At 35.4% G+C, this 19,004-nt stretch overlaps 1 protein-coding gene across 1 annotated transcript; it reads right to left on the bottom strand.

Annotated features, from left to right (window-relative positions):
• Window positions 1-6,234: 6,234 nt before the first annotated feature.
• LOC107137029 (ferritin heavy chain-like) lies at window positions 6,235-7,496 on the bottom strand. Its single transcript, XM_048804951.1, has 2 exons — window positions 7,484-7,496; window positions 6,235-7,109 (listed from the first exon to the last, which is right to left on the bottom strand). The coding sequence occupies exons 1-2, from the start codon at window positions 7,494-7,496 to the stop codon at window positions 6,397-6,399; spliced, it is 726 nt and encodes a 241-aa protein (XP_048660908.1). The 3' UTR covers window positions 6,235-6,396.
• Window positions 7,497-19,004: the final 11,508 nt, after the last annotated feature.

Below are 19,004 nucleotides of genomic sequence, written 5' to 3'. Positions count from 1 at the left end.
TATTTGGCGTGGGAAAAAAAAAGTGAAACAATGTTGATCGGGTTGAAGATACATGTTAAGAAAAGGGAAACATACTAATACGTTTGTTTAAGCAATTGACTTTGGGATTTGAACGTTTAACAGGTTTAAACGGAGTTTAATTACTGCATAAACTTAGTGAAGGTCTGTTGTAAAGCCTCTCTTGGGTTGAAAAGGTATTTGCATAGAAGTCTTCGCAGCATTTAAAGTTTTCCGGGCCCTGGTGGTTTTGATTAGTTCTGTGTTGGAGATAAGGGGGAAAGGAAGAGGTGGGCAGGCCAGTGTATCGATTCGTTGCAGGATTTTATGCAAAGTTAAACGCAGTTTTCTGCCAAAGGGTCCCTTTACCCTAAAATTTGCATCATCATTAATTGTTTTGTATATAGCAAAGAATTCAAGTCTTTTCAAACAATTTAGAGTCCTCTTTGTCAAGACATCGTCGAAGGATTGCATATAATCTGTTGTTATTTCCTAAAAATTACCTGAAAGAGGTTGTTTACTATAGCGAAGCAGTATGTACTTATATTTGGAAAATCATCAAAGAAGATTATTTGACTTTAGGGGAGGGTACTAAGTTTCTTTTTTCAACTAAAGCTTTGGTATCTAAAATTTTTGAACAGTTTTGTGTGTATCCCTTGTGTAGTTAAATTGATATATTCGCCCCAGATATGAAAGCCTTCCAGCAGTCTGCAGACTGAATAGGAAGCCGAAGTTTTATCAGGAACTCTTATTTACCTTTCTTTTACTATGAAGTTATTCTTGGGAGGCCCCCTGGTGCTTGCAGTCAGTGTTCACTACTTAAGACTTTGTAGTCTTTCACAGATGTGAACATTGTTGTTTTTTTTGGGGGGGGGGGGGAAATTGTATTTTGCATTATCATACGAGGAAAATATAGTTATTTTTAAATTTTTGTATCTTGATAGTCTTCAGAGTTTACCTTATAAGCATAAAATAGTAAATTTGTCTATTTTAAAATGTGCTCAATCTAGAACCTTTCAAGTCAGACAAATGCACCTTTTTAGGATTACAGATCCTTAAATAACTTCACTAGTGGGTTGAGGTTAATGGGGGAAAAACGGCACTTGGGAAAGTAGCCTAGTGATTTCATTGTGAATCCAACTTAAATGCTTGGTTCTGGTTTGGGGTAATCTTTTCTTTTTGTTGCAAGAACTCTAGACCAGATATGTTTTCCTGGTTTAGTTTAGCAAGTGTTTATTGAACTCCTCTGTACCAGGCACAAGGAATCCAAAGATAAGACATAGTCTATTCACTCAAGGAGCTCCCAGTCTAAGCAAGTAGTGTTTCAGTTTTTTTCCCAGCCTCTTTGTTTTTATGTTTAAATACTATTAGTGAAGTTTCATTACTTCTTAATCCTATAGAAGCATATTTAGTTTGAAAGTGCCTTCCTGGGATTCTAAAGTATTAGTTTTCGGTGGGCACAACATCTTTGTTTGTATATGGTGCTGAGGATCGAACCCGGGCCGCACGCATGCCAGGCGAGCGCGCTACCGCTTGAGCCACATCCCCAGCCCCCAATTCTAAAGTATTACATGTTCCTCCCCACCTTCCCAAATCTAGACCATCTAAGGACTTGTCCAGAGCAGACTCAGATTTTCTAGTAATTATTTTTAGGCTTCAAAGAAAAACATTGTCTACCTTGGTTTTTAATGATGATATGTGCTAATTAAACTTAACTCAGATTCAAGTGATGGTATTTTATAAAGCTGCCTAGCAAAATAGCCATGGTTAGATTTTTTGTTGCTGTTTAATGAAATTATGACCACCAAAAGATACATAATTAAAGTTAGATAAGAATAAATTTCAAGAGTTCTGTAGTGTAGCAAGTGACTATAGTTAATTATGGTACATTGTATTCTTGAAAAACTGTGAATATGTGCCCTCACCACAAACATAATCATGTTAGAGGATACATTTGTGAATTAGCTAGATTTAACCATTCCTCTGTATGTGTGTGTACACATATACACACTTTAAAATATTACTTTGTGCACAATAAAAATATACAGTGTTGTATTTTTTTTTTTTTGAATTGGCTGGAATTTCTCTATAATAAGGGAAAAAATTCAGCAGGACCTTATGTCATTTTTAAATGCTTATTGTAGTTCCAGAACATATTCCTGCTTCTTCTTTTTATATGTGTTTGTTGTTGTTGCTGCTGCTTTAGTTTGATTTTGGTATTGGGTATTGAACCGAGGAGCACTTTACCACTGAGCTACATCCCCAGTCCTTTTTATTTTTAATTTTTAATTTGAGATCAGGATCTCACTAAGTTGCTTAGGGCCACCCTAAGTTGCTGAGGCTGGCCTTGAACTTGGGGCAATCCTTCTGCCTCAGTCCCCAGAGTCACTGGGATTATAGGCATTCACCATCACCCCTGGCTCTTCATTCTTTTTTACTATATCTCTTCTAGTTTCTCTTTTGGTTGGTCATAGCTAATGTATTTTTAGAGAGCCTTTTGGATATTTTAATAAATTTATGCTATTTAGTGTAAAATAATCATGCTGGTTATTTGGACAGTGCATATTTCTTTGTATATTTTCTTGGGTTAAGTTTTACTTAGAACTAAAAGCCAAAGACTACTACCACTTTATCCCCTGTGGTGACCCTGCTACCACATTTTTGTGGCTCACCATAGTGCCCTTGACTCAACTGAAACTTCTTTGTATGGGTAATCTGAAAAGTCCAGTAAAAAAGTTTTTTTACTTAGATTAGTTATTCTCTGAGGAGTTAGGGTAAGAGTGGGAGTATAGCAGAATCACCTGGGGGACTTAGTTCAAACTATAAATCTGAATTTATTTTTGGGGAAGGGAAATGGGATGAGTTGAATCTGATGCATTTGGGAGGAGGGTAGTATGGAAAACTGTTGCTGTGTGATTGAGATAGTGCCAGCTGTGTTGCCACCGACATGACCCATGTATTTAAAAACTAAGCTGATAATTATGTATCATGTATTCAGTATTACATATGAAACCATGTATTTGGGATTTGCCTATTTTCTAATAATGAAAGTAAGTCATTCTTATTGTAGAAAACTTGGGAATGGAAAAATGTAAAAGTGGGGAAAGGTTCCCCATAATTTACTGTATGATAGATAGCTTTTTAAAGTTTTTTTTTTTTTTTTTTTTTTTTTCCACACACACACACAACAGGCCCAAACAAAAGCTTGTACAGGGCTTTATGTACCAAGTGAGTCACAGAATAGCAGAACTACATAAACCTGCATGGTAAAAAGATGTGTCTCTATTTGGAACCACTAATAGCTTAATGAAAACCTTGGAATATGTTTTGTTCTGCTTTGTTTGTTTTTTAAATCCATTTTGCTTTGACCTGTCAGATGTTTGAATTTGTAGAACTGCTGTTATTGAATGTGTATCTCCTTTCCTTCCTTGTGGATCACATACTCTTCAGATTTAGTTAGGCTGACAGACTAAGCATATAGGAAATTTTCCTCTTGGTGTCCTTTTAAAGGTTGAAGAAAAGAAATGGATTTGCAAAATGAAAGAGATAAATGAAACCACATTAAAAACCCCTTCTTTTCAAATGACAGCTTTATTAAGATAGAATTCATATATCATATAGTTTGCTTATTTGAAGTGTGTATTTCAGTGGGTTTTTAGTATATCCGCAGAGTTGTATATCTGGCACCATAATCAGATTTAGATCTCTCTCTCTCTGAATTCTGGACATTTTATATAAATGAAATCTTGTAACATGTGGTCTACTGTGACTTCTTAAAAACTGTTTTGAAGTTTAATATATGTTGTAACATCAGCCCTATATTCTTTTCGTAGTTGAATAATATGTGGACATATATACCATTTATCAATTAATGGACATTTGAGTTGCTTTCCCTTTGGCCTGTTGTGAAAATGTTGCTCTCAACATTTGTGTACATGCTTTTGTGTGAACTTATGTTTTCCATCCTTGGATATATAGCTAGGCATGAAATTGCTGGGTCACATGGTAACTAGCATTTGAAGAACTAATGCCTTTATTGATAAAATTGTTTAATTCTGACCCAGCAGTCTAATGATTAGGAAGTGCTAGTTGCTCCTGGCAACCTCTGCTTCCACAGTGAAAGTTGTATATAAATCTGAGGCTAAAGTTAGTAGAAAAGAGCAGGTTGATCACCTGAAGGTTATTTTGTTTCTTCTCTTGATTCTTCTGGATGAGAGGCTAGAGGAGGCATGAAGATGGTGGCATACTTTATAACTGATTTGTAGGTTAGTGAGTTCCTCCCATCTTGTTAATAGTTCCAGCAAGTGAGGGAATCTGACAGTTTGAAGAAGTAGCCCAGAAATGTTTTTATTTTATGCTATTTGAATGCAATATTCATGGGGGATTTAGAGAACTACTTAAATTTGAGACAGGATTACATTAAGATTTAGCATTAGTGAGGAAGATAGTAAATTGTGTCTAGTAGATTTTTTTCCTTTTATATCCCTCTTCATTTTTATCCAGTGGCATGTATTCTCAGTTATATCAGCCATAAAATACGTATAGAGAAATGGTAAGATACTCTAAAATATTGACTAAAATCCTAGTGTTTCTGAAACAAAGGGTAATCCTGGAAGTGTGGGATATAGGGAGGCAAGGAGAAGAAATGGTTTGTAAATATCAGTGGGCTTGGCAGTGGTTTGGTGGGGTGGGAGATGGGGATTTCCAATTGAGTTTTCTGTGATTTAATTTTGATTGGATACAAATTTATGCCATTAGGCAGAGACTGTTGCCTCTCTAGCAGCTGTAAATAGCCATTTTAAGGTTTATTCTTTCTGAAAAAAATAGAAGATTGATGACAGTAGGAGAAAAAAAGTTCAAGACCAAAACTCTTCTTTTTCTTCGTATACCACTCACCTTACTCCCATTAAATTGGTTCTCAAAAGCTGTGGTTATTAGTAGGTAAAATGTAATTTTTACACCTCATTGTTTGAAGTATACCCTCTAACAGACTTTTCATCATATTGATAAAATGAAAATACTTCAATGGAGACAAAATCGATCTGTTTCTAGAGGTACAAAGACCAAAAAGAAGTTTATTCTGAAGTGTAAATCACTAGTAGCTAGCATTTTCCTGGTTTGATTTAAGAAATCAATCTCTGGGTCTAAGTGGGTTCTTGTCATACAGAGGGGAAAAGGCAGTGGTAGCCTTACTCTGCTTCTGCAGTGTTCGAAACTGGAGTAGAGTGGTTCATGAGGGTTTGTGTAACCTTCCTGAAAGTCATTGGCCTCAAGGGCCTCCCTTCCCAAATTCACCTGCATTTATGCAAGGACAAGTAGAAGTATTAAGTTATGTGCATAACATAAAGGGATATGCCTTTCATTCTTGATGCATACCAACACTGTGTAACTTGAGATTTTGACATAGCGTATTTCACTGTGAAGGAATTTTATTCTAAACATGTTCATCAGAATATCCCTTAGTAATAGAAGTTCCCATCTGGTCAGTTACAGGTGACCAAAATAATACTTTCTTTTAGTACTTGTCTGACACCATTTCAGTTTCCCCGATCTTATTTCTTATTTTCAAGGTTAAGAGAAATCAAAAAAGTTAACTTGTCAAAATAAAATAGATTTAAGGATATTTGGTATTACATAGCTTTCTCTGATTTTATATCTAGCAGTTTGAAGAAGTAGCCCAGAAATGTTTTTATTTTATGCTATTTGAATGTAATATTCATGGGGGATTTAGAGAACTAAATATAAATCTTTAAACTAGCTCAATATAAATGTCTTTAAATAGTAAATTAAAAAGGAACCTTCATAGGTACTTCATGTATGTTGTAATATAACTAAACAACGTGTATGTTGTTTGATTATCAGATAATGGAGCCAAAGTAGTGAGAAAAAATGACCAAATTTCTGAGTGGGAAACTTGCAAATTGTTAGAAAATAAGGCCTAAAGTAGATGATGGAAGGGAACAGATTTTGTGAATTTCAGACCCCAACTTCATGTGAATACTGAATGATAACCAGATGTTTACACAATTAAATGCTTACCCAGAAAATATCAGGAAGTATTGATACAGTGGGGAAGCCATGTTGTATAAAGGTTAAGGATACAGGTTTTATGTGTACCTTAATTTCAGCTCAGCTTCAGCTTATTCTGCATATTGAGGATGATAATAGGTACCTAGTTTATAATGTATGTGTAAGATTAAACAGGTAAGTCACTTCAAACAATTCTTTTTTGGGGGGGGGTACCAAATTTCTTTATTTGAAGGAATGGTACAAATTAAAGAACATAAGTGGATGTTTTGGTACAACTTATAGAAAAGGTAAAGGTAACCCCAATATGCATGCACTGCCTTGGTGACCAGGGAAGTCACTTGCATGGCTCTGGGAAAGTCAGGCTGAGGTTTAGCTCTCCTTATCACTGTCTCCCAGGGTGTGCTTGTCAAAGAGATACTCTGCCATGCCCGATTCTGGGGCTCCCGTCTTGCGCAAGTTGGTTACATGGTCACCCAATTCTTTGATGGATTTCACCTGCTCATTCAGGTAATGAGTCTCAATGAAGTCACACAAGTGGGGGTCATTTTTGTCAGTGGCCAGTTTGTGCAATTCCAGAAGTGACTGGTTCACACTTTTCTCCAAGTGCAAAGCACATTTCATTGCATTGAGCCCACTCTCCCAGTCATCACGGTCTGGTTTCTTGATATCCTGAAGGAAGATTCGGCCACCTCGCTGGTTCTGCAGCTTCATCAATTTCTCAGCATGTTCCCTCTTCTCATGAGATTGGTGAAGAAAATATTTGGCAAAGTTCTTCAAAGCCACATCATCACGGTCAAAGTAGTAAGACATGGACAGGTAGACATAGGAGGCGTAGAGCTCCAGGTTGATCTGGCGGTTGATGGCAGCCTCCGAGTCCTGGTGGTAGTTCTGGCGCACCTGCGAGGGGGCGTGGTAGCCATGAGAGGCGCGGAGCTGGAGCGGTGGCAGAGGCCTGGGGCGCTGTGAAGAGGTGGCGAAGGGCTGCTGGCTCTGAGCAGCGGCCGGGGTGGGGGTCGAGCGCCGGGTTCCGTCCAAGCACTGTTGAAGCAGGAAACCGCGGCGACACTCGGTGAAGAACGTCTCTCAAACAATTCTTGACACATAAAAACTTAGAAAATGTTCACCGTTATTATTGCTTAATACAAGCCTGATGCCGAGTTGTACACCTTTCCTATATGATACTAAATTTTGAGAAGGCAAATTCTTCCTAGTACCTATTTAGTGTGTCTTTCGCTTTGTGGCATACAACCACAATTCATATATATATATCACACATTACTTTCCCATTCCTTTTATCCATAGTGTATTATCTGGTCTGTCATACCAGTATTGGGGCTGAACAGGGAGAATTATTTCTGAGCAGAATAACATGGTGCAAAGTTCTTTTAGATGATGTGTTATACAGGTTTTTGTTTTGTTTTGTTTTGGTCCTGGGGTTTGCACTCACAAGCTTTACCTCTGAGCTGCATCCCTAGTTTTTTATTTTTTGTTTTTTTAATTTTTATATTGAGACTGTTTTTTTGAGGTTGGCTTCTAACTTGCAGTCCTCCTGCCTCAGCCTTACAAATTGCTGGAATTACATGCATGCCTGGCTTGTGACTTTCTTTTGACTAGGGACTAGGTCATTAGATCTCAAACTTGGGGCTGCTTTACGCTTAGCCCCCTCATACTTTTTAGAAGTATTGAGGACAGAAGCTTTTATTTATATGAGTTATTGATAAATAACTTATAAATAAATATCTACTCTTTATTTCATTTAAAGTAGTAATAACCTATAATAGTTTAGCATAAATAAAAATAACAGAATGCTGTCATATTCATGTAGATCTCTTTAGTGTCCATTTTCATAGAAGACAGCTGAATTCTCATTTCTCCTGTCTAATTTGAGACTCTGGTTTGGTTGAGTATGTTAAGGAAATCTGCGTTTATAAACATGTAATTGGAAAAAGGAGTAATTCTTTTTAATAGTATTTTTTAGATGATTATGAGTATTGTCTGGTATTATATCAAAATTCAGCAAGTGGTAGTTGTTTTTGTTTTTGTTTTTTGGGGGCACTAGACCACAGAGCCACATCCACTGCCCTGTTTTGTATTTTATTTAGAGACAGGGTGTCACTGAGTTGCTTACCACCTTGCTGTTGCTCCTGTCTCATCCTGTGGAGCCGCTGGGGTTACAGGTGTGCACCACCACACCTGGCTGTAGTGGTAGTTTTTAAAGGTTAGTTGTAAGGTGAATCTGAAAAGATACCAATGAATTTTTTCTCTATACATTGAAGTCCATTGATTTTATACTTTAAATGAATCTTTCTCATAACTTTGTAACATGCATTGGTCATTTGTAAACTGGTCCCTGAATTGTGTAGATTTCCCAATGTCCACACATCATGTACAATACTAATCTGTTAAATCTCAAGTTTTCAGTTCAAATATTTCAATGAAGTTTACAAAGGTAAGTTAAAATAAGTTTCAAATCATAATCTAGAGCTTATAATAATCTAGTCCTTTATATTTTCATATTCATACACATATGGAAAATATATTTTTACGGGACTTTGTTATTGACTTATTATTTTTCTTAAAAGAATAGAACTGTAAAAACAGTATTTATTTAAAAAATTAGTATAAGTGGTATGTTTATTGCTCAATTTTTTATGGGTGTTCCACATCTGGGACTATGGATTTTTAAGAATTACATTTGTTAATATTATAACAGAATATCATCAGAAGAGTCCTTAAGTATGGAAAAGCCAAAGAACTAAAACAGTCATGCAAGTGTTTTTGAGACAATATAACCAATGTGTCATGGTATGCAGTGGGTACTTTCCATTTTATTGTATAAAATATTAAAAAGATGTATATTCAAGAGTTAAGGTTTAATAAAATCAATCATTTTTACTTCTTCATCAAGGGCATTGTTGGTGAAGCTGACCTCTGTGTTTTTTTGCAAGTGCATGTTAGTGAACAATACACAGTGACTTTCAGTGCTGTTTAGTGCCTTTGACTTGATGTGTGTTGAGGTACCAGTGATTTTACCCACTGTAGCTTTTGCACCATTGTTGCAGATGCTAACACCATGAAAAACCAGCTCATATTTTGAAAATAGTATGGCTAGGACACTCCTTTATCTTATGAAATGTCCAGAGTTCACCTCTTTGTTTTCCTGTTTACTCTTTTCTTATTATACCAGCTATTTGTTATTCACTGTGCCTGGAACGATTTTTTATTTATGATGATTCACGAACCCTTGGAGAATTCATGGAAGTCATAGGCCTTCTCAGAAAAATATTCATGTACATACATACACAATGTTACAGATGGTTTGGCATACTGTGCAGTTTATTGGGCAGACTCAAGATGAATTGAAAGTATGGCAACTGCCTAATTCTTCAAATTAAAACCAAAATTCCACATTTTCATTAGTTGTAAAAAATTTTTTCCCCATTACCAGGGATTGAACCCAAAGGGTGTTTGACCACTGAGCTTCATCTCCAGCCCTTTTTATTTTTAGGCAGGGTCTTGCTAAGTTGCCAAAGCTGGCTTCAGCTTCCGACCTGTGATCCCCATGCCTCAGCTTCCTGTGCCACTAAGATTATATAGGCGTGTGCTACTGTACCTGGCTAGTTGTAAAATTTTTAATTGTCCTTTTTTGTTGCATACAGACAGACTTTTGTGCTACATACAGACAAATTGACCCCACAAATTTAGAAAATCTAGATTGACTATCATCAGTTAGTATATAACCTTGAGTGAATGGGGGAACAGGGTAGAGTAAATGGAAGTTAAAAATCAGTGGTTGGGCTGGGGATGTGGCTCAAGCGGTGGCACGCTCGCCTGGCATGCGTGCAGCCCGGGTTCGATCCTCAGCACCACATACAAACAAAGATGTTGTGTCCGCCGAAAACTAAAATAAATAAATAAATATTTAAAAAAAAAAAAATCAGTGGTTAATGAAGATTACTAAGATTCCATCAGGCAAACATGTATAAGGTGGAAGAATTAGTTTTTTTTTTCCCCTTGCTATCCTTCCTATTTTAGAGACGGTAATTCTAAGTAAAAACTTGCTGGAGAAAGACAGATTATTAGTGAAACATAACACTTAGTGTATATACAACACACACAAAGCATTATCATACACCCTTTGTAATTTAAAAAGCAAGCCTGCATTGGGAATTTTTTTACACAAAAAAGTTGGAATATAATGGTCGAGTATAATTTTTTATAACAATGAGAAAATGGAATTTTTTATAAGAGGATAATATTTTGCTTAATTTAGGTTCAAACTTAGTATTCTCCATCCAAATTGCAAGTGGTTATCTGGATAGTGATCTGTAATGAGATTTTATGCATTTCATCTTGGAAGATGTCTTCACACAGATTAAAATTGCCAAATATTACTGTTAGTCTATGAGCATATGATTTTAGTTGAGCATATTCATCATTTATAGAATTCTCTTGATATTTGCCATTTAACGTGTCATTACTCTGAGATTAAATACCTCCAAATAGAGAATTAGGTAGAAGCTCAACTGCACAGTTAAAAAGATTTTGATGTCCAAAAATTTATTTTGTTCTTGAATGGAGGTCTGAAGAATGCTATATTTTGAGCATAGAAAATACATCTGCTGCTTTTTTGTGGGGGAATAAAGATCTCACTTGTGACAACTTTTGGCATCATGAGAACAGCAGAAAGCAGCTTGTTTATGATTCAAACAGGGTTACTTGTTCTCAAATGACTGACTTACCACAATGTATGTTTACAAATAGGGTGGGGTTTTTTTTCCCTTACATTTCAGGGTTGAAATTATTAAGAAACATTACCAGGTTTGCAGCTAAATCTAATTCCTAAAACTATTCTGTTTGATAATAATAAATTCTTCCCATTCACAGAAATTTCATTTCAGCCCTAAGTTTAAAAAAAATTACAACAAAGTTATCACTGCTAGGCCATGAAACTGCTATGTTGATGGGGCAAACCAGCATATTTAAGAGCAAGTGAAGTTAACCATCAATACTACTAGTTTAATAATATATGATATATTAAGATGCTTTTCCACAGAATAACTGCACCATAGTGTTTAAGCACCCTACATTTCACAAGGTAAAATTGTCCAACTACGTCTTTTTCTGCTCCATGTGTATTTATATCACTATTGGTTAACAATATGTCTTGGGAGATTGTACTTCAGGTTGTACTAAATTTTCTCAGCTTATTTGAAAATATTCTTGCCTGTAGTTGTTCCACACACACTACTCTTAGAGCTAACTTTTCAGCCACTTCAAATTCAGCATTGGCTCCTTACATAAAGAAGTATTGATGATATCTGTCAGTTTTCAAGAACCAAATAAAATCACTCAAAATCATTTGTCTTGTTTTAAAAATGTTATTGATCTGAATGTCCTCCAGTCTTCAATTACCATTCTTACAGAAAGGCTAATAGCTTTTAAAATTTATTGTCTCAAATTTTTTTTGACTTCAAATCAAACACAAAACTATCCCACCATTGGTAAAATGGCTTTCCTCACTTGACTAACAGATGAGCCAGTTGGAAGCTTTGGTTGTGCTTTTGTGTGTGTGTGTGTGTGTGTGTGTGTGTGTGAAGAAATTCTACTGTGATGAGCCAAATAAGTGCCTGACCTTATTCAAATAAATAACAAAATAAATTTCATTTTGGTCTTAAGCTCAACATTCAGAGTCCTTTTTTTTTTTTTTTTACATTGAGTATGCACGGGTAATAAAAATAAATAAAAGTAAATAAAATATCATGGTATAGCAATAAGCATAACACTTGATGCTATCAAGTTATAGCTGCATCTCTGTAATATGTAGTACTCTGAACAGTAGTGCCACATGTGGTTTCTATTGCAGCTACTCAACGCTGCTGTAGTAGCATGGTAGCTCATTGATAATACATAAATAAAAAAGTGGTTGTGTTTCAGTAAAACTTTATTTATGGACATAGAAGTTTGAATTTCATGTATTATTAAAAACTTTATTATACAATGTAAAAGTTTTTATGTGTAAAATGAAAGAACATTTTGTTTCATTTTGAATTTCCCTAGTCATTTGAAAAATGTGTATTCTTAGGTGACAGGCCAGTAGCCTTAATGGGCCAGATTTGGCCTTCAGGCCTTATTTTACTAAATCCTGGTGTAATTTTTCCACCATTCTTATGTAAACATGTTGTGTAGAGAGATTACCTTACTAGGATTTAGGAAACTTGGATTCCTACCAAAGTTGTATTACTGATAAATAAAGTAAAATAATGGGGTTAGGACCCATGGGACCTAATCCTTGGCAAGATATACCTCAAAATTTTTTACGTAATCTGAATTTCTAGTGTGTACCCAATAATCGCATTTTATGTGCTTCTCAGTTCTTTCTTAAGCAGCTATCCCATTGTTGAAGAGCAACCAACATAGAAAAATTTTTAGGGGTTTTGATCTTTTGACAGAAGGGAAGCACACAGTGTGAGCTCACCATCACCTTGATTTTTTTCCTGGAGGCATTTCTTAGTTTGTGGCATAGGAGAAAAGATCCCAAACAAAATGTGGCAATCTTAACTGATCTAGAAAAGATAGATAGAAATCTGGGGCTGCTAAAGTAGTTGAATCTTAATTCCAGAAGACAAGGGAATAACACAGAAACTAGCCTCAAAATCTGCAGTTAGACCAGGTACAGCGGTGCACACCTGTAATCCCAGAGACTTGGGAGGCTGAAGCAGGAAGATGGCAAGTTTGAGGCCAGCTTCTGCAGCTTAGTGAAATCTTGTCTCCAAATTAAAAAAAAAAAAAAAAAAAAGGCTGAGATGTAGCCAGTGGTAGAGCACTCCTGGGTTTAATTCCCAGTACCAAAGGGAGGGAAAACCTGCAGTCCATTCATTCTGAAGTCATTAGGTCATTAGCTGACTTCAAAGGTACAAATGTACAAGAGAAGATCCTAAGAAAACCAACAGAAAACAATAGCTGGGAACCTAAAGATCTGAGCAATTACCTTAGCATTCTCTTAGTGCCAGAGTTTTGAAGTTGAAACTTTACACAAAGTTAGAGAAACCTTGTTACATCCTAAGTTTTCTGCTGAGACTCTATTATGGCCACTCTCTATAGATTGTGGGCAGAACTGAAATAGAAGAGCTCTCAAGAAAATGTGAGTGAGTCATTGCTACTCTGCTAAAAGAAACAACTCTTTGAAGGAAGACATCACCTAGAATTTTACAGTGTTTCATTCATGATCCAGTATTTCATTCAGCAAAATGCCATAGCACATGCTAAAAGGACTAAAATTGACCAGAAACAGATCCACAGATGATTCAAGTATTAGAATTATCACACAGGGATTTTTAAATAATGATTAATATGCTCATAATAAAGAGGAAGAAGATAAAGAATTTGATCACACTTGGAAACTACTATAATAACAACAAAAATAAAATGACTACAACTCAGAATTTGGTTGTTGGGTAGTGTGCTAGGAAAAAAAAAGTTCAGTAGAACTTATTCAGTGCTGAGAGAACAAATGGAGGAAAAATGCAAAAAAGAGAATGAAAGATACATGGACCCAGTGGAAACATCTAATGTATAATAGGAGTCTCAGGATACAGTCAGAGAAGAAATACCAAGAAAAATGTATTCCTAAACCAGAGAAAGAAATGGAAACACAGATTTTAAAAGCTTTGTGGCTTCCAATCAGATAAGTAGAAAGAAAACCATATTGAAATCAGTCATAGATTAATTGCCAAAAACTTAAAAGAAAAAGAGAAAATCAGAGAAAAGATGTCTCCCTTCAAGAAACTTTAATAATATGTCTGATCTGTCACCTAAAGCTATGGAAGCCAGAAAAGCATAGAACAGTTGCTTTAAAACACTGAAAGAAAAAATGATGCTAATATTAAATTTTAAATCTAGTGAGCATATCCTTTAAAAGTAAAAGCAAAATAAAGATAACTAAAGCTGAGAATTTATTGTTAATAAACTGACACTAGAAAATACTATAGGAAGTTCTTTATGTTGAAAAAAAATAATGCCAGATTAAAAACACAGAACTACATAAGGAAATGAACAGTAAGAATAAGTAAACAAATCTATTTGAACTGTTTAAAATAGTAATTGTGTCTTGAAAGGTTTAAAATATGTGAAAATGATAGGTAACAACTGTAGGACCACTAAATGAGAAATAAAAATATATAACTAGGAAAGTAATAGACAAGAAAGTGGAATAATACAAAATTTACTCCCAAGAAGTGCCAAAAAGAAAGGAATAGGGAACAGATGGTGCTAGAGAATGATATGGGCCAAATATAACAATATTATGGGTGCATAATATTGTTATATCATGTACATGTATTAATTTGTAACTGAATCCCACCATTATGTATAGTTATAATGCACCAATTTAAAAAATGGGGGAAAGAACAGATGAGTCAAACCCAACTTTGTCAGCAATTATAGTAAATATGAAGGAGCAAATATTGAAATTAAGATAAAGCTCAGAAAACTTATATACTGTTTACAGGGGAAGTATTTTAAATGTAAGGACATGATGAGTGGGTTAAAAATAAACAACAAGAAAAATAATATCATGCACCCCATTAACCAAACTATATTTATGTTAGGAAGAGCTGTACACTATGAAGTACCACTAGAGTAAAGCATAATGCTTAGAGGGTAAATATAAGGGAAGATATAATAATCTTACTTTTTTTAATGTATCCAATAATATAGACATAAAATAAAACAGAGTTGAAAGATTTAAAAGGTTGAAATAGATAAAACCCACAATCATAGTAGGTTAATGTACTTTCTTAGTAACAGGTAATACAAATAGGGAAAAAAAATCAGAAGAGTATAGACACCTCACTGGACACAGGCTTTTCAAGTATGCATGGAACATTTGCTAAAGTATACCATTTAATGTACCATAAAACAAATCTCAGTAAATTTGAAAGAAATCAAATTGCAGGCTTCATTTGTAGTAACCTAGAAATCAGTAATAGATGACAGCAGAATCCTTAGATAGTTGGAAATTAAGTAGTATTCTTTTACATCTTATGGACCAAAAAGATATAGCAACAAAAGTGATAAAATATGTTGAACAGAATGATAAAGTATGTGTTGAGGTGTGTGTGATTGCAGCTAAAAACAGTGCTTGGAGGTTTATGTATAGCTTTAAGTATAAGTATTAGGGAAAAAAGGCTGGGCCTTAAGCTTCTATTTCAAAACAATAGAATAAGCAAATTATCAAAGAAAGTAGGAGTAGGGAAGTAATATAAATCAGATATTTTTAAAAATGAAATTATTGGAAAGTATTAATTTTGAATCTAGAAAGGCTGGAAAAATTGAAAACATTACCATTATCAGTGAAGATAAAGGAAACATCACTATTAAAAGAGACTAACGAAGCAGAACAAATAAATGCAATATGTAATTTTTTACTCAAGGACAGGAAAATTCTGTAGAGGGCATGTTTGGAACACTTGATAAAATTGTGGTATGTTCTTTTAAATATTTGTGTCAATGTTAAATTCCCTACACCAGAGAACTTGTATTGTGGCTATCTGAGAATATTTTTAGGAAATAGATACTGTTGTATTGAGGTATAAATGGGTGTGATATATGCAACCTATTCTCAAATGGTTCAGAGAAAGGTAATACGTGTATTTTTTTAAAAAAAAGAATAGTATAAATGATGCTAATAAATTTAACAATATAAATAAAAAACTCATTTTGATTAAAATTGGAATGTTTATATTCCCACATTCTAAGGCTTTATAAAAAGCTGCATCATTTAAGACAGTGTGGTATTGATGTAAAAATAGATGAATAGTAATGGAGTACCAATATCCAGAAACAGACGGTTGTCTATGGTCACTTGATTTTCTACAGAGCTGCCATTGTAGTTTAATGGAGAAAAGAATGATCTTTATGATAAATGGTACTGAATCAACTAGGTATCTGTATGGATAAAAATTAACCTTTCACCTCAAACTATATATACAATTAGTGTGAGATGGATTATAATATGAGAAATGGGCTACAACAATAAAGCATCTAGAAGGAATCACGAGATATTCCTAGTGAAGGTGAAGAAAGGATATCCAAATGGCATTAATCATATGAAGAGGTGCTCAACAACCTTAGTCATTAGGAAATGCAAAATTGTAATTTCAGTGAACACCAGTATATTTAAATTTAAAAATACCCATTGTTGGCAAAGATGTGAAGCACCAGTGTTGGTGGGATTATACATTGGAATAACCATTTTGGGAAATCACTGGTATCTGCTAAGTTAATTAAGCCTTCTGTGACCCATCAGTTTCACTCTTATACTATAGACATACCCAAAAGAAATGTGCATGGATATTCAGAGCAGTCATAGTAACCCCAAAATGGAGATGATCCAAATAGAGTAGTAAATATATTGTGGTATATTCATATAATAGAATACTTTATTGCTAAAGAAAATTACATGGTTGTATCTCACAGATATAATAATGAGCAAAAGAGAATATATTTTTGTCTAAAATTCTAAAACAAATCAGATTATAATGAAATAAATAAGTGACCATGGGTATTACTGTTGATTAGAACATAAGGGTACCTTCAGGGCTGCAGGAAGAAGTATTCTGTGTCTCAGTCTGATGGTTATTCAGGTGTATAATAGTTAAAAATTCATTGAGTTATACATGTAAGATTAGTATACTTTAGTATTTGTATGTAACACCTTAAAATATTTTCTTTTTAGTAATAGTGTGGTAGATACTTACTGTGACAATTTACCAGGCTTGAAATAATTATATACTGAAATCCCCTCCCCACCCCCCGGTAAACTTTTGGTCCCAAAAGTCTATATGGCAAAGTGGAAAGGGTACTGGCCTTTGAGTTTTAAGACTGGTTCTAAATTGTTCTCTTCTGCTTTTCACTTCTTCAGTCTTGTAAAACCTGGATGTCAGTAACTAATCACTGTTACTGAATGGTGAAAGTAACTTTTTGATTCCTGGAATATCAAAAGGACTAAATGAAATGGTTGATGCAAAGTGCTCTCTACCTTATTTTGCTGAACATTTGGCTAATTCATTTCTAAGATTTGGTCACTTATCAAAGACTTAACCTTTGGAAGAACCTTTAGTTTCTCTGACAGTATTTCATTGACTTTTAAAATATGATTGATTATGGAAACATGCTTTTTAGTGTCACCAAAAGGGGGGAAACCAATGGCATTTACAGTCATATGAAGGTATTGATTACAAAATAACTCACAATTTTAGAGATATGATTGGGGGCAAAGTACATCTTAGAATCAGTGAAATATGAGATGTTTTTGTGCAGTTTCATTTTGGTAAATTTTAACTCTTGTAGATTAGCATGATTGATAAAATTGAAGCATTTTAAAGCTCTGTAAAAATGTTAGAGAAAGTAAAATAATAATAATGTGGATACTTTAAATGGACAGATTGAAGTGACTCACACTAGTCTTTTTACTTTCTTAATAATAATTGCCATCAAGGGCTGGGGTTGTAGCTCAGTGGTAGAGTGCTTGCCTAGCACATGTGAGGCATTGGGTTAGATCCTCAGCATCACATAAAAATAAATAAATAAAGGTATTGTGTCTGTCTACAACTAAAAAAAAATATTTTTAAAAATTGCCATCAAGTTGCAACTAAATTTTGATAGCTTCTTTCTCCTCCTCCTCCTCCTACCTCCTCTTCCTTCCTCTCCTCCTTTCTCTTCCTCCTGTTCCTTCCTCTTCCTCCTCCTCTTTCTCCTACTCCTTCCTCCTCTTCCTCCTACTCCTTCCTCCTATTCCTCCCTCCTCCTACACCTTCTTCCTCCTCCTACTCCCTCCTACTCCTTCCTCTATCCTCTTTCCTGCTCTCCTCCTCCCTTCTCCTCCTCTCTCCTCCTCCTCCCTTCTCCTCCTCTCTCCTCCTCCTCCCTTCTGCTCCTTCCTCCTCCTCTCTCCTCCTCTCTCCTCCTTTCTCCTCCTCCTCTCTCCTCCTTTGTTTTGTATCTCTGCTCCTTCGTCTATCCTGATAACGCTTAAATTTGGTCTTTTCATGTTATCCCATAATTCTTGGAAGATCTGTTTGTGGTTTCTTACCATCTTCTCTGCATGGTCAACTTTATTGTCAATATTACATATTTAGTGTTCATCTCCTGAGGTTCTGTCTTCCAAGTGGTCTAGTTTGTTGTTGATGCTTTGCATTGAATTTATAATTTGTTTTATTGATTTCTTTTGAGTATATCTGCTTGTTTTTCTCAGAATCTCTAACTCTGTATTTTCTCTTTGGGGTGGGCTCTTTCTCCTAATCGGGAAGAAGCCTAGAACCCTAGAGACGNCTCCTCTTCTTCCTCCTCTCCTCTCCTCCTCCCTTCTCCTCCTCTCTCCTTCTTCCTCCTTCTCCTCCTCCTTTCTCCTCCTTCCTTCTACTTCTCCTCCTCTCTCTCCTCCTCCTTCCTTTCTCCTCCTCCCTTCTCTTTCTCCTCTGTCCTCCCTCCTCCCTCCTCCCTCCCTCCTCCTCCTCGTCCTCCCTCTTCCTTCCTCTCCCCCCCCCCTCCTATTTTAGAGACAAGGTCTTACTATGTTGCCCCTGCTGGCCTTGAATCTGAAATTTTTCTGCCAAAGCCTTTTCAGTAACTGGGATTACAGGTGCACACCACCATGTCCTGGCTTTGAGTATTTTTTTTTAATAATAACCAGTGTTTCACTTATCTTGTCTATTGGTATTACATTTAACAACTAACACATAGTAGGCTTTCAAGTATTTGTTGAATGAGTTTTAATAAATTTTTAGAATAGTCACTTTTAGCTGTTTATTTGTCATCGGAAAGCAACCAGAGGCCTTCAGTTTTTCAAGAGTGATACTAAAATTCCCCCCATGTAAAACTCATGTGATATTAATAATTGTTTCTGAAGCCAGGTACAGTGGTACATGCCTGTAATCCCAGCAGTATGGTAGGCTGAGGCAGGAAGATCTGAGTTC

Source organism: Marmota marmota, unplaced genomic scaffold, assembly GCF_001458135.2.
Source record: "Marmota marmota marmota unplaced genomic scaffold, marMar, whole genome shotgun sequence".
NCBI classification, from domain to species: Eukaryota; Metazoa; Chordata; class Mammalia; order Rodentia; family Sciuridae; genus Marmota; species Marmota marmota.
Note: the sequence above shows the minus strand (reverse complement) of the source record. Positions and strands in the feature narration are given on the sequence as shown.